General features: G+C 41.8%; 1 protein-coding gene across 5 annotated transcripts in view; it reads right to left on the bottom strand.

The window, feature by feature from the left end:
- Positions 1–5567: 5567 nt before the first annotated feature.
- The window catches only part of LOC141166797 (adhesion G protein-coupled receptor E3-like), a 94753-nt gene continuing 87000 nt past the window's right edge, over positions 5568–13320 (bottom strand). For all 5 annotated transcript variants that reach the window (XM_073653836.1, XM_073653832.1, XM_073653835.1 and 2 more), the window contains one exon: positions 5568–6938. In XM_073653836.1, the coding sequence (XP_073509937.1) occupies positions 6879–6938 (60 nt within the window). In that variant the 3' untranslated portion in view covers positions 5568–6878. The remainder of the gene's footprint in view (positions 6939–13320) is intronic.

Below are 13320 nucleotides of genomic sequence, written 5' to 3'. Positions count from 1 at the left end.
AGCTTCTAATTCGTTGCCTTCGGTTCGACGACAGAGCTACCCGAACCGAACGTAAAACACATGACCGACTTGCTCCAATTCGTGATATATTCCAAAAATTTGCTGAAAACTGTAAAAAAAGCTATTGCCCTGGGGAGAATCTCACTATTGACGAAATGCTCCCTGGTTTTCGTGGTAAATGTGCCTTTCGTCAATATATTCCATCAAAGCCTAACAAATATGGAATAAAAATGTATGCCCTTGTTGATGCCAGTAAGACCTACACTTACAACCTGGAAGTTTATGCAGGAAAACAACCAGAAGGTACTTACTGTGTCAGCAACAAACCCAGTGATGTTGTAAAAAGACTGGCTGAGCCCTTATTTGGATCGGGTTGCAATATAACAGCTGACAATTGGTTTTCAAATTGTGATCTGATTGATTATCTGAAAATGCAGAAGCTTTCATATGTCGGAACTGTAAGAAAAAATAAAAAAGAATTGCCTACACAGTTTGTAAGTGTGAAAGGGAGACAACAGTACAGCAGTATGTTTGCATTCCATAATGGAAAGGTTTTGGTTTCCTATGTACCACAAGCAAAAGAAATTGTACTTCTTCTATCAACACTTCATGATGATGATGCCATCGATCCTGGGACTGAGGCACAAAAAAAAACGGAGATAATTACATTTTATAATGCAACCAAAGGGGGTGTTGATACAGCTGATCAGATGTGCTCAACTTTCAACGTCAGCAGAAACACCAAACGCTGGCCAATGGTCATATTTTTTGCTATGTTGAATTTGGCTGGTATAAATTCACAAGACATTTACCTTGAAAACAAGCTTGAACCACTCCGTAGACGATTCTATCTGAAAAAATTGGCCCATGAACTAATGCTTGGAGAGCTACGCAGGAGAAGTATGAAAACAATCGGTATCCCCTCTCGCCTTCAAGTTCAGCTCAAAAGATTCCGCCCAGAAGATGATAGTGAAAATTCACCACCTGCACCACCTCCCAAAAGAAGGAGATGCACCACGGAAAGCGGAATCAGAAGGCTTTCTAATTATGAATGTCACAAATGTCATAATGCAATCTGCCTGACACATGCAAAAATGATGTGTAATTCTTGCTCTTTGCTCTGCAAGTGTAATTTTTCTGGGGAAACTTCAGGATCTAATTCTGATTGAATATGTGTTTAATAGTACTTAAGGTACCTTAAAATTAAGTTTGTTTCCATAAATTTTCTTTGTAGAGTTTTTTGACAGAGTCGAACTGGAGACTATTTGGCGGGAGTTTTGAAATGTTTGTATTTCAGAGTTATTAGTTTTATGTTAAGTAAATGGGTTTTTTTTGCACCTGATTATGTGTAGTCTCTTTTATTACATCCCTATGAAGGTCACTGATCACTTCTAGAGCACTGAAATTGCAAACATTAGATATTATAGGTATTTTTCTAGCCTGCGCCTGACAGTCACATTGTATGTGAACTCGTTAGAACCGATATTGTATGTGACGGAGGGTTAAAAGGCCATATTTCAAGTGCAAAGAGCTGCCCAGAAATCTGGCAGTTTAGTGTTGCGGCCAGTGGATGGGTGGGTGGCTGGCTGGCTGCATACTTGCACTTGCATTCCAAGTAACAGAAAACTAAGCAGATGGTGGCCTCTATCATCAGCATGGCCTCACCTCGGCACTATGAACTCTCCTGAAGGAGAAGCAAGGCCCGCCGGAGTCTCCGGTTCTCTGGTGAGCCCGTCCAACCCTGCCGAAAAGCAGCCCTGGCTAAGAAAAGTGTGAGGGAAGGTTCCCGGACACTCTATGGCTGCTTTTTTAATGTGGATCAGCCATGCTTATGCTTGTTATTTCTCAAAACGCATTACAGATCAGGCCATTGTCCAACTCTATATTCCAGAAATTAAATGCGCAAAGAAAGATGTGTGTGTGTGTCAAAGCACCACCGACAAGGACGAGTTGATGTTGGACGGGCTGCCTTTGTTTCAGCAACAAGCTCAATTACAGGACTTCCTGGGAGAAATGACATGCAGGGTAGATACGGTTTCCCTCTATGCCAGTCCTTTCACGGAGCTAAATACAACTCTTAGCAAAAAAAGTTGTGGACTGGCTCCATACCGTCCCTGGCCACATTCGCCTCTCCACGTGTTTGTGGTTAGGCGGTCCTTCCCAGTAAGTGCACTGGGGAGGGCACGGGTAATGTTGTGGGACCTGTGCTTGTGGAAGGCGGAGGCGATACCGGGAAATATAGTGGCGACTGGGGACCGAGTATGGACACTCAGCCGCCGCCGGCATGAGGTTGTGAAAAGCTTCCGCCTCCACGAGCCTAAAAGGCCACATTTCAAGTGCAAGCAGCTGTCAAAAATTTGGCAGTATAGTATTGCAGCCTGTGGGTGGGTGGGTGGCTGTCTGCATACTTGCGCTTGCATTCCAAGGAATGGGGTAGGGACAACTGAACGCTGCAGTGGGACAAGGACGTGGACGGTGATGGCTGCAAGTCTGCAACGACAGGTGCATGGTGGGAGGCATCTTCGCATGCGCCAAGGATCACTTATGATGGGCACACTTTTAAGCAGTGACCTGGGAGTCAGAGATGCTTCCAGAGGCCTTCCCCATGCTGTTCCCATGTCTTTTCAGCACTGTATGCATGTGTCTGATGATGTGTCACACACCACATGGCCAGATAAGGTTGTAAAATGTTAAAATGACATTTCCTGGTGAATGCATTTGTATTGGTTGAAAGCAATTCAAAAGTGCAAAAACGCATCAAAAACGCTACGTGTGAACATAGCCCAAGTTGTGGAGGAGTATTTTTGTTTTTCGTTATTTATTTTGCCTGATATACAAGTCATTACCCTGGAAAGGATGTTCCTTAACATATTTCCCAGGAAAATCCATTTTGGTTTAGTTTTTGTATGTTTTATTGTGAGTCCGCAAAAGTGGTGTAATACTCTGACCACGTTGCTGACAGCAGTGACCTGGGAGTCAGAGATGCTTCCAGGGGTCTTCCCCATGCTGTTCCCATGTCATTTGAGCACTATTCCCATCGATTTGGGCAATTTTTAGGTCCTCTGCAGACCGTTGGGGGGAGTCGCCTGAAAAATGCTCGAGTTTCCCATAGACTTACATTGGGCTCATTGCTCGGGTCGAGCACCCAAGTATTCCAATTTGCTCGACCCGAGCAACGAGTGCCCAAGCATTTTAGTGCTCACTCATCACTAGAAATAAACATTTCTGACATGCAAAAACAAAACCCAAAAGAATTAGTGATCAATATAGCCACCTTTCTTTATGATGACACTCAACAGCCTTCCATCCATATATTCTGTCAGTTGCTTGATCTGTTTTCGGTCAACATTGCATGCAGCAGCCACCACAGCCTCCCAGACACTGTTCCTCCTAGAGGTGTACTGTTTTCCCTCCCTGCAGATCTCACATTTTATGATGGACCACAGGTTCTCTATGGGGTTCAGATCAGGTGAACAAGGGGGCCATGTCATTATTTTTTCTTCTTTTAGACCTTTACTGGCCGCCACGCTGTGGAGTAGTTGGATGCATGTGATGGAGCATTGTCCTGCATGAAAATCATGTTTTTCTTTAACGATGCCGACTTCTTCCTGTACCACTGCTTGAAGAAGTTGTCTTCCAGAAACTGGCAGTAGGTCTGGGAGTTGAGCTTCAATCCATCCTCAACCTGAAAAGGTCCCACAAGTTCATCTTTGATGATACCTGTAGCATCGGCGTCTCTGCCCCTTGCTAGGCAGAGACGCCGTCCCACTCACCTCCCCGCTCCTGGCGCGGCGTCCTCCAGCGCTTCTCTCCCCGCTGCTGCCGGCGCGCGCTCTTTCCCCGGCAGTGTGCTTAGGGCGCGTGCGCGCTCCACCTCTCTTAAAGGGACCGCGCGCGCCGTCCTAAGGAATCCCCGGCCAATTGCCGGAGGACCTCCCATATATAAGTCACCTCCTCCAAAATGGAGGTGCCCCAGCAAAGTTGTTGCAAAGCATACTCACCTCTGCTTCAGCCCTCAGGTCCCCTTTCCAGCCTGACTACCAGTCCTGTCTGCCTGCTTGCCTTCCCTTCAGCCCGACAGTCTGTCTCCTGTATCCGCCAGTCTGTCTATGGGCAAGTCCACCTGCGGACCAGGAAGCACCTGTCAGTTACCTGCCTGCTACCTGCCGTACTTGCTAGCCCGCTTACCTGGGAGCGCTCACCTGCTACCCGCCTGCTAGCCTACCTGGAGGCTCCGCTGTCACTTGTCGTGACCACCTGCCTGCCAGCCAAGAGACTCTTACCCGCTCAGCCGTCACTTGCCGTGGCCACCTGTTACCTGCCAGTTACCTGCCTCGTCTGTCTGCCGGCTCACCTGGAAGCGCCCACCAGTTACCCGCCAGGTACCCGCCTCGTCTGTCTGCCCGCTCACCTGGGAGCACCTGCCTGTTTCCTGCCAGCCTGCCAGGAGACCCGGCCGTCACTTGCTGTGACCACTTCCTGGTAAACCTAAAGACTGCTACTTGCCCTGCTTCCTCGAACTGTGACCACCTGTCTGCTACCAGAGACTTCCGCCTGCTTGCCGTGTCCATCCGCCATACCGGTCAGTCCCAGCCATCTGACCCGTGGGAGCCACCTGCTCTCTTACAAGGTCGTCCCCAGAGTAGCACCTGGTCCCTCAGCCCGGATCCTCCCTGGTCACGGTGTCGTTAGCTGCCGTACGACCAGGGTCGGTTCGGGTGGATACTTAGTCACGCCCCTCTGGGTCCCTCCTTGCACCTTGGCACAGAGGTTCCACCATCCGGACCCGTAACAATACCAGCCCATACCAGTACCCCACCTCCACAATGCTGGCTTCTGAGTCGGAGTGGAGCTCTCTGCCCTTTACTGATCCAGCCTCTGGCCCATCCATCTGGCCCATCAAGAGTCACTCTCATTTCATCAGTCCATAAAACCTTTGAAAAATCAGTCTTCAGATATTTCTTGGCCCATTCTTGACGTTTTATCTTATGTTTCTTGTTCAAAGGTGGTCGTTTTTCAGCCTTCCTTACCTTGGCTATGTCCTGAGTATCGCACACCTTGTGCTTTTTGTAACTCCAGTAACGTTGCAGTTCTGAAATATGGCAAAACTGGTGGCGAATGGCATCTTGGCAGCTTCCCGCTTGATTTTCCTCAATTCATGGGCAGTTATTTTGTGCCTTTTTTGGCCAACACGCTTCTTGCGACCCTGTTGGCTCTTTGCCATGAAACGCTTGATTGTTCGGTGATCACGCTTCAAAAGTTTGGAAATTTCAAGACTGCTGCATCCCTCTGCAAGACATCTCACAATTTTGGACTTTTCAGAGCCCGTCATATCTCTCTTCTGACCCATTTTGCCAAAGGAAAGGAAGTTGCCTAATAATTAAGCACACCTTATGTAGGGTGTTGATGTCATTAGACAACACCCCTCCTCATTACAGAGATGCACATCACCAGATTTACTTAATTGGTAGTTGGCTCTCAAGCCTATGCCGCTTGGAGTAGGACAACATGTATAAAAAGTATCAAAGTGATCAAAATATGCATTTGCCTAATAATTCTGCACACAGTGTATATCATTTATTTATTAGAACATTCTACAAGTTTGGCACACAAAGAATTTCATTCCCATACAAAGGATGGCCCCATCCGGTTTTATTTTCTTATCACACTACAAAATAATTCACACCACAGAATCAAATAAAATCCCATCAGCCTCCTCCGGATAGGAAAGCTTTCCCATATACAGTGTTTATTTTCATTGGGGGAGGCTGATTGTCACAGGCAAGGAAATCTGTGCCGTCTGCGAGGGCGGCTCTTCACAAAGGAGGAGATCGGTGCTGAACGTGTAATACCAATGTATTACTGCCACAAAATCACGTCCCTAAAGCACTTGTGAAAATATAGGTAAATAGGACAACCCTTTTAAAGAGTATTCATCACCAGGTTAAAAGTGTCAAGGTCTTGCTCATATTTTATTCCCGCTGTTCTCCTGAGTATTCTGTTTTTTATTTTTTTAAAATCCACCATACGGTTCTAGAGATACGCGGCCTTTTTATGGTCTTTACTAAGGGGGCGTGGCTCACAGGACTCTTTGGGGCGTATCTTTAGGCTCTGCATTATTACCCTGTGAGCCACACCCCCTTAGTAAAGAACATAAAATTTAGCACTAAATAAAAAGGTCCATATCTCTGGAACCGTATGGAGGATTTTAAGAAAACAAAACAAGGAATACTCAGGGGATCAGCGGGAATAAAATAAGAGCAAAAACTGACCACTTTTCATGTGGCATCAGGTCCCCTTTAAGTAGACATTTCTGCTTGCTCCTGATGAAGCCATTTTAAACAGTCCAGGATTCAGATAGCCTGGATGGAGTGGGAGGCCGCCATCCTCTTCCCAATCTTGCCTCCAGACTTTATTTCAGTTTTTTTTTTTAAAGTAGATCTATTCACATTCTTCATTCAGATGCAGAGTACCAGAGGATCCTCTGGTGGCCCAGGCTATGACACAATCAAGGGTCCCAAAAGTAGCAGAAGAAGACACCATTTGGTGGTGACTTTGAAGCCAATCACTTGTCACTAAGGTCTATTTTTTCTGGATTGAGACACAAATAACCAAATATACCTTATTGATGATAGGTCCTTTATGTACAGAGGTAATAATGAAGGTTACGATGCAAGTTAAAGCTGGTGTAGATGGTGGGTGGGCACTCAAATTCATGGCGTCTGTTTGTCCAAATCCAACACTGCCATCTTCACTATCGTGGTGCCGGCAGGGAGGAGGTGCCCTGAGGTCTCCATATTGTTCATTTGGGGCTCTGTGCGCTTGATGGTGAAATACATTTTGATATAGGGAAGGGAACATGAGGAGTCCATTAGTTCTCAGCATTTCTTCTCCACATCACGCACGTCGTCTTCTTTTGATGCCTCAGATACTTGACTCTGTGAAAATGTTATAATGCATTACTTGGTGATCTGAGTTACTACTACTACTATATTCATAATAATGTAAAATGTATTATAGCCTGGGGGGGCGTCTCTCCAAAATATTATTAGACTATACAGGACAGCTGACTCTACAGATATATATAATTAGTTGTCAGCACCGGACATCTCTTTTAATAAATGATTTTATTCCACATAAAATAATAATGTATTTTCTAAGAAATCCGCCTTATGTGTTCCTCTCTTATTCCTCTTATAAATGTTTGAATGTATTCACAGCTGTCACCATTCCCAATTTTCAATAGTGTGTAACCTACACAGCCTGACACTGTCACCACTGATTGGAACATGTCTCTTTAGGGAGACAAGAGTCGCACTCCATTTTCAATGTATTCATACATTACCAGTAGTAATAGCAAAACTACAAGTTACCACAGTGTTATAAGAAATGAAACATTAATATTGTTACTTAAAGGGAATCTGTCAGCAGGTTTTTGCTATGTAATCTGAGGACAGCATGAGGTTGGGGCTGAGGCACAGATTTCTGGGATATGTCACTTATTAAGCTGTGTGCTGTTCTTTCAATACAATGAATGTTTTATCACCAGGATTTTATCACTGCCTGGACTACAATACTTCTTTTGGGATTTCAGGATATCAGATAATATGACCTCAATACATCGCTCACAATGGCTGTCATCAAGCTTTTTTGTGATTTTTGAACATCTTAATGTCTACACTGGCACAAAATCACAATGCTTTTACCCCTTCCAAAACTTTGATAGAACTGTATGTCAAAAACTGAAGCAACGTCCAGCACCTTCTGGTACAACCACATAATGGAGATGTTGCAGGCTCAGGAGCTGTGCCAGCATCATCTGTAGTATGAGCAGACTGTATTATACAGCGAGGCTCCGACAAAACTGCAAGAGGGAAAATGGCACCAATGGAAACTACAGCAAATCCCACAAAAAACAAGTCCTCATATACAGTGGCATGTAAAAGTTTGGGCACCCCTGATAAAAATTGCTGCTATTGTGAACAGTTACACAAGTTGAAGATGAAATGATCTCTAAAAGGGCTAAAGTTAAAGATGACACATTTCCTTTGTATTTTAGGCAAAAAAAAAATATATATATACATATACATATATATATATATATATATATATATATATATATATACACACATATATAATGTCATTTTTTACATTTTAAAAATGACAAAAAGGAAAATGGGCCAATGAGAAAGTTTGGGCACCCTTGGAGATTTGTGTATGACCAAGGTTTCAGACCTTAATTAGCCTGTTATGGTTACGGCTTGTTCGCTATCATCGTTAAGAGAGGCCAAGTGATGCAAATTTCCCAGCTTTATAAAAACTCAGCCTCCTCTAACCTTGTGCCAAAAAACAGCAGCCATTGGTTCTTCTAAGCAGCTGCCTAGCATTCTGAAAATGAAAATAATGGAGGCCCACAAAGCAGGAGAGGACTATAAGAAGATAGCAAAGTGTTTTCAAGTTGCCCTTTCTTAAGTTTGAAATGTAATTAAGAAATAACAGTTATCAGGAACAGTGGAGGTCAAGATAAGGTCTGGAAGACCAAGCAAAATTTCAGTGAGAGCTGCTTGCAGGATTGCTAGAGAGGCAAATCAGAACCCCCGCTTGACTACAAAAGACCTTCAGAAAGATTTAGCAGACTCTGGAGTTGTGGTGCATTGTTCTACTGTTCAGAGATACCTGCACAAATATGGCCTTCATGGAAGAGTCATCAGAAGAAAACCTCTCTTGTGTCCTCATCATAACATTCAGTGTCAGAAGTATGCAAAAGAACATCTAAACAAGCCTGATGCATTATGGAAACAAGTCCTGTGGACGTTGAGGTTAAAATAAAACTCTTTGGCCACAATGATCAAGGTATGTGTGTAGAAAAAAGGACACAGAATTTCAGGAAAAGAACATCTTGCCAATCATTAAGCATGGGGGTGGATCAATCATGCTTTGGGGTTGTGTTGCAGCCAATAGCACGGGGAACATTTCACAGGTAGAGTGAAGAATGGATTCAATAAAATGGCAGCAAATTCTTGATGCAAACATAACACCATCTGTAAAAAAGCTGAAGTTAAAAAGACTCGGCAAGAGAAAATAAACTCTAGTTGGCACTGCTCCATAGTATAACATTGGAGCGAGTGCTATCCTATGCAGTCTGAGTTACATGCTGGCTACTCACCAGTGTGAGCAAGCCCAAAAAGTGATTAAAAAGTTGTGGTTGATGGGGGAAAAAGTAAAAACAAAAGTTATGGCTTTCAGAATGTGGTGACGCAAAATATAATATTAAAAAAGGGATTTTTTTCTGTATTAAAGTAGTAGGATAGAAATGATGTACAATAAAAAATGATATTGTGGTACTGTCTTAAGTCAGAATAAGAATATTAAAAGTAGACCAGTTATATAAAAAAACACATTCTTGTTATCAAAATGTTAAAATATCTGTTCCCCCAGCTACCAATAAAGGGCATTCTATGCTCCATCAGGAGTTTCATATCCAAAAAAACATAGCTAATTAATTTAATTTGCAAATGAAATTATTTATCAAATGTAGAAAAATGCAGTATTTTAAAAATAATATATTAATATATAACCGGTCTCCCTTTCTTATTTAGTGTGCTACTTTTATTTCTGTTTTACTGTATATATATTGTTTATATACGCCAGAAAAGCAACAAAGGATTTACTATTTTGATTGACATATATTAGATTTATCAGTGGAGTGAAAAAGTGTTTGCTCCCTTCCTGATTTCTTACTCTTTTGCATGTTTTTCACACTTAAATGTTTCAGATCACAAAACAAATTTAAATTTTAAACAAAGATAACACAAGTAATCACAAACTGCAGATTTACATGAAGATCTTTATTATGTGAAAAAGAAATCCAAACCTACAGGCCCCTGTGTGAAAAAGTGATTGCCCCCTAAGCCTAATAACTGGTTGGGCCGCCCTTACCAGCATCAACTGCAATCAAGCGTTTGCGATAACTGGCAATGAGTCTTTTACAAAGCTCTGGAAGAATTTTGGCCACTCATCTTTGCAAAATTGTTATAATTCATGGCATATTTTATTTAATGATAGTGGTAAAATTTGTTCTCTATGACTTGCCTTTATTTGTGAACATTTCGGAAATTTAGCAACATTTTTTAACATTTTGCAATTTTCAAACTTTTAATTTTATGCCCTTACATCAGAGAGTTATGTCACACAAAATAGTTAATAAATAACATTTACCACATGTATACTTTACATGAGCATAATTTTTTAAACAACATTTTTCTTGTTAAGACGTTAGAAGGGTTAAAAGTTGATCATAAATTTCTTATTTTTCCAACAAAATTTCCAAAACCATTTTTTTAGGAAGAACATCACATTTGAAGTGACTGAGTGTCTTATAGTAAAGAAAATACCAAAAAATGACACTGTTCTAAAAATTGCACCTCTAGCTGCTCAAAACCACATTCAAGAAGTTTTAAACCTTTAGGTGCTTCACAAGAATTAAAGCAATGTGGAAAGAAAAAATGAACATTTTACTTTTTTCACAAAAATGTTACTTTAGCCCCATTTTTTTATTTTCACAAGAGTAACAGGAGAAAATAGACCCCAAACTTTGTTTTGCAATTTTTCCTGAGTACTCCGATATCCTATATGTGGTGGAAAACTAATTTTTGGGTGCAAGGCAGGACTTCGGAAGGGAAGGAGCACTGTTTAAAATTAGCTGGAATCGAGAGCGGGCCCCTGATGTGCCTAAACAGTGGAAACACCCACAAATTACTCCATGTTGGAATCTAGATCCCTCAACGAATTTATCTAGATGTGTGGTAAGCTCCATGAACCCACAGGTGCTTCACAGAATGTTATCATGTTGAACCGTAAAAAAGAAAAAAATTGATTTTCCCACAAAAATGTTGCTTTAGCCTCATATTTTTCATTTTTACAAGGGTAGCAATAGAAAACTGACTCTAAAATTTGTTGTGCAATTTCTCCTGAGTACGCCGATACTCTATATGTGGTGGAAAACTACAATTTAGGGCACGGCTCGAAAGGGAAGGCGCACCGTTTGAATTTTTGAAAGCAAAATTGTCTTGAATCAAGAGCGGATGCCATGTCACGTTTGGAGAGCCCCTGATGTGCCTAAACAGTGGAAATACCCACAAGTAACTCCATTTTGGAAATTAGACCCCTCAAGGAATGTATATAGATGTGTGTAATCCCCAGGAGCTTCACGGAATTTTATAACGTTGAGCCGAGAAAATAAAAAATCGCATTTTCCCACAAAAATGTTGTATAGCCCCAAATTTTTTATGTCTTTAAAGTTAACAGGAGAAAATGTACCACACAATTTGTTGTGCAATTTCACCTGAATACACTGATACCCTATATGTGGTGGAAAACTATTGTTTGGGCGCACGGCAAGGCTCCGAAGGGAAGGAGCACCGTTTGACTTTAGAATACAAAATTAGCTGAAATTGAGAGTGGATGCCATGTCGTGTTTGGAGAGCCCTTGATGTGTCCAAACAAAAGAAACCCCCCAAAGTGACCCTGTTTTGGAAACTAGACCTCTCAAGGAATTTATTTAGATGTGTAGTGAGCACCATGAACCCACAGGTGCTTCACACAATTTTATCACGTTGAACCGTAAAAAAGAAAAAAACTTGATTTTCCCATAAAAATGTTGCTTTAGCCCAAGGGTAGCAAAAGATAATTAACTCCAAATTTGTTGTGCAATTTCTCCTGAGTACGCTGATACTCCATATGTGGTGGAAGACTACTGTTTTGGCACACGGCAGGGTTCAGAAGAAAAAGAGTGATGTTTTCGAGCTCAGACTTTGAGGAATAGTCTGCAGGCTCCATGTTGCGTTTGGAGAGCCACTGATGTGCCTAAACAGTGCAAACCCCCCATAACTTATCGAATTATTGGAAACTACACTCCTCAAGAAATTATCTAGTGGCATAGGTATAGTAATGATAATAATGCTTTTGATTTTACTGGTGTTTGAATTTATAATGTGGTGGTATTTGTTAGTTGTGCGGAGTGCATAAGATTCTAAAAGTGTGTTGTGTCATCAGGGTAAAGCCAAATTTTATTAATTTATGGATTTAATCAATCCTTAATACAAGGGCCAGGTTTCTCTGGGCAGGTTTCACAATTGTGTCCTTTCGTATTCCCCTCTTGGAGAATACAGTGCTAGCCACCATTATTGGCACCCCTTAATTTTATTCATAGACGGTACAATTAGTGATGAGCGAGTTTGTTTGGTTAACACTTTCGGTGAGTATACTCGGGCAAGTAGCGAGCATCTTCAGCGTACTCGGTGATATATTTGAATCACTCTCGTGTGCATGATTTGCGACTGATTAACAGCGTTAATACATGTGAGGAATGCAAAAGAAACAAGCATTCCTCACATGTATTAAAGCTGTCAAACAGTCGCAAATCATGCTCATGGGAGTGATTCAAACATATTACCGAGTACGCTGAAGATACTCGGTACTCGCCCAAGTATACTCGCCGAAAGGGTTAACAGAACATGCTCGCTTATCACTAGGTAAAATATCTTTAGAAATAAATGAAAATGTACCAAAGTTCTATCCTCAGGATTTTTTAATTAGTGGTCCAAAGCAATACAACAATAAAACATTGTTTTTCAACTTCTATGTTGCAATTTCAAAGAAGAAACTGAATAAACAGCATGTGCAGCAATAAAGGCACCCCTAATTAATACTTGGGTGCACACCCTTTGGCATGGCAGCCTCCAAACATTTCTTGTAGCCATCTATAAGCTTCTTGCACTTCTTAGCTGGAATTTTCTCCCACTCTTCCTTTGCAGTTTATTCAAGCTCTTGAATGTTTGCAGGGTTCTTTTTCCCAATGGCAGATTTCAGCTCACCCCAAAGATTTTCAATAGGATTGAGGTCAGGACTCATTGCTAGACATTTTAAAAAAGTCCAGTTTTTCTTTTTCAACCACTTCTGTGTACTTTTGAATGTGTGCTTTGGGTCATTGTTTTGCTGGAGAACCCAAGTTTTCTTTCACTGAGTAAGACATTTCACTCTAAAATCTCTTGATAATTCTCTGATTTAATGATTCCCATGATACGGTCAAGGCCTCAGTACCAGACGCAGCAAAGCAACTCCACAACATTATGGATCCTCCACCATGCTTAACTGTTGGTAAGGTGTTCTTTACCTTATAAGCTTCATTGCATCATCTGAAAACAAACTGTTGCTTTGCATTGCCAAAAAGCTCTAGTTTTGTTTCATCTGTCCACAGAACATTTTCCCAGAAGGATTGTGGTTTGTTAAGGAACTCTTTGGCAAAGATCAGTTGTTCTT

Source organism: Phyllobates terribilis, unplaced genomic scaffold (genome assembly GCF_046119375.1).
Source record: "Phyllobates terribilis strain yellow unplaced genomic scaffold, ASM4611937v1 Scaffold_11__3_contigs__length_659146591, whole genome shotgun sequence".
NCBI classification, from domain to species: domain Eukaryota; kingdom Metazoa; phylum Chordata; class Amphibia; order Anura; family Dendrobatidae; genus Phyllobates; species Phyllobates terribilis.
Note: the sequence above shows the minus strand (reverse complement) of the source record. Positions and strands in the feature narration are given on the sequence as shown.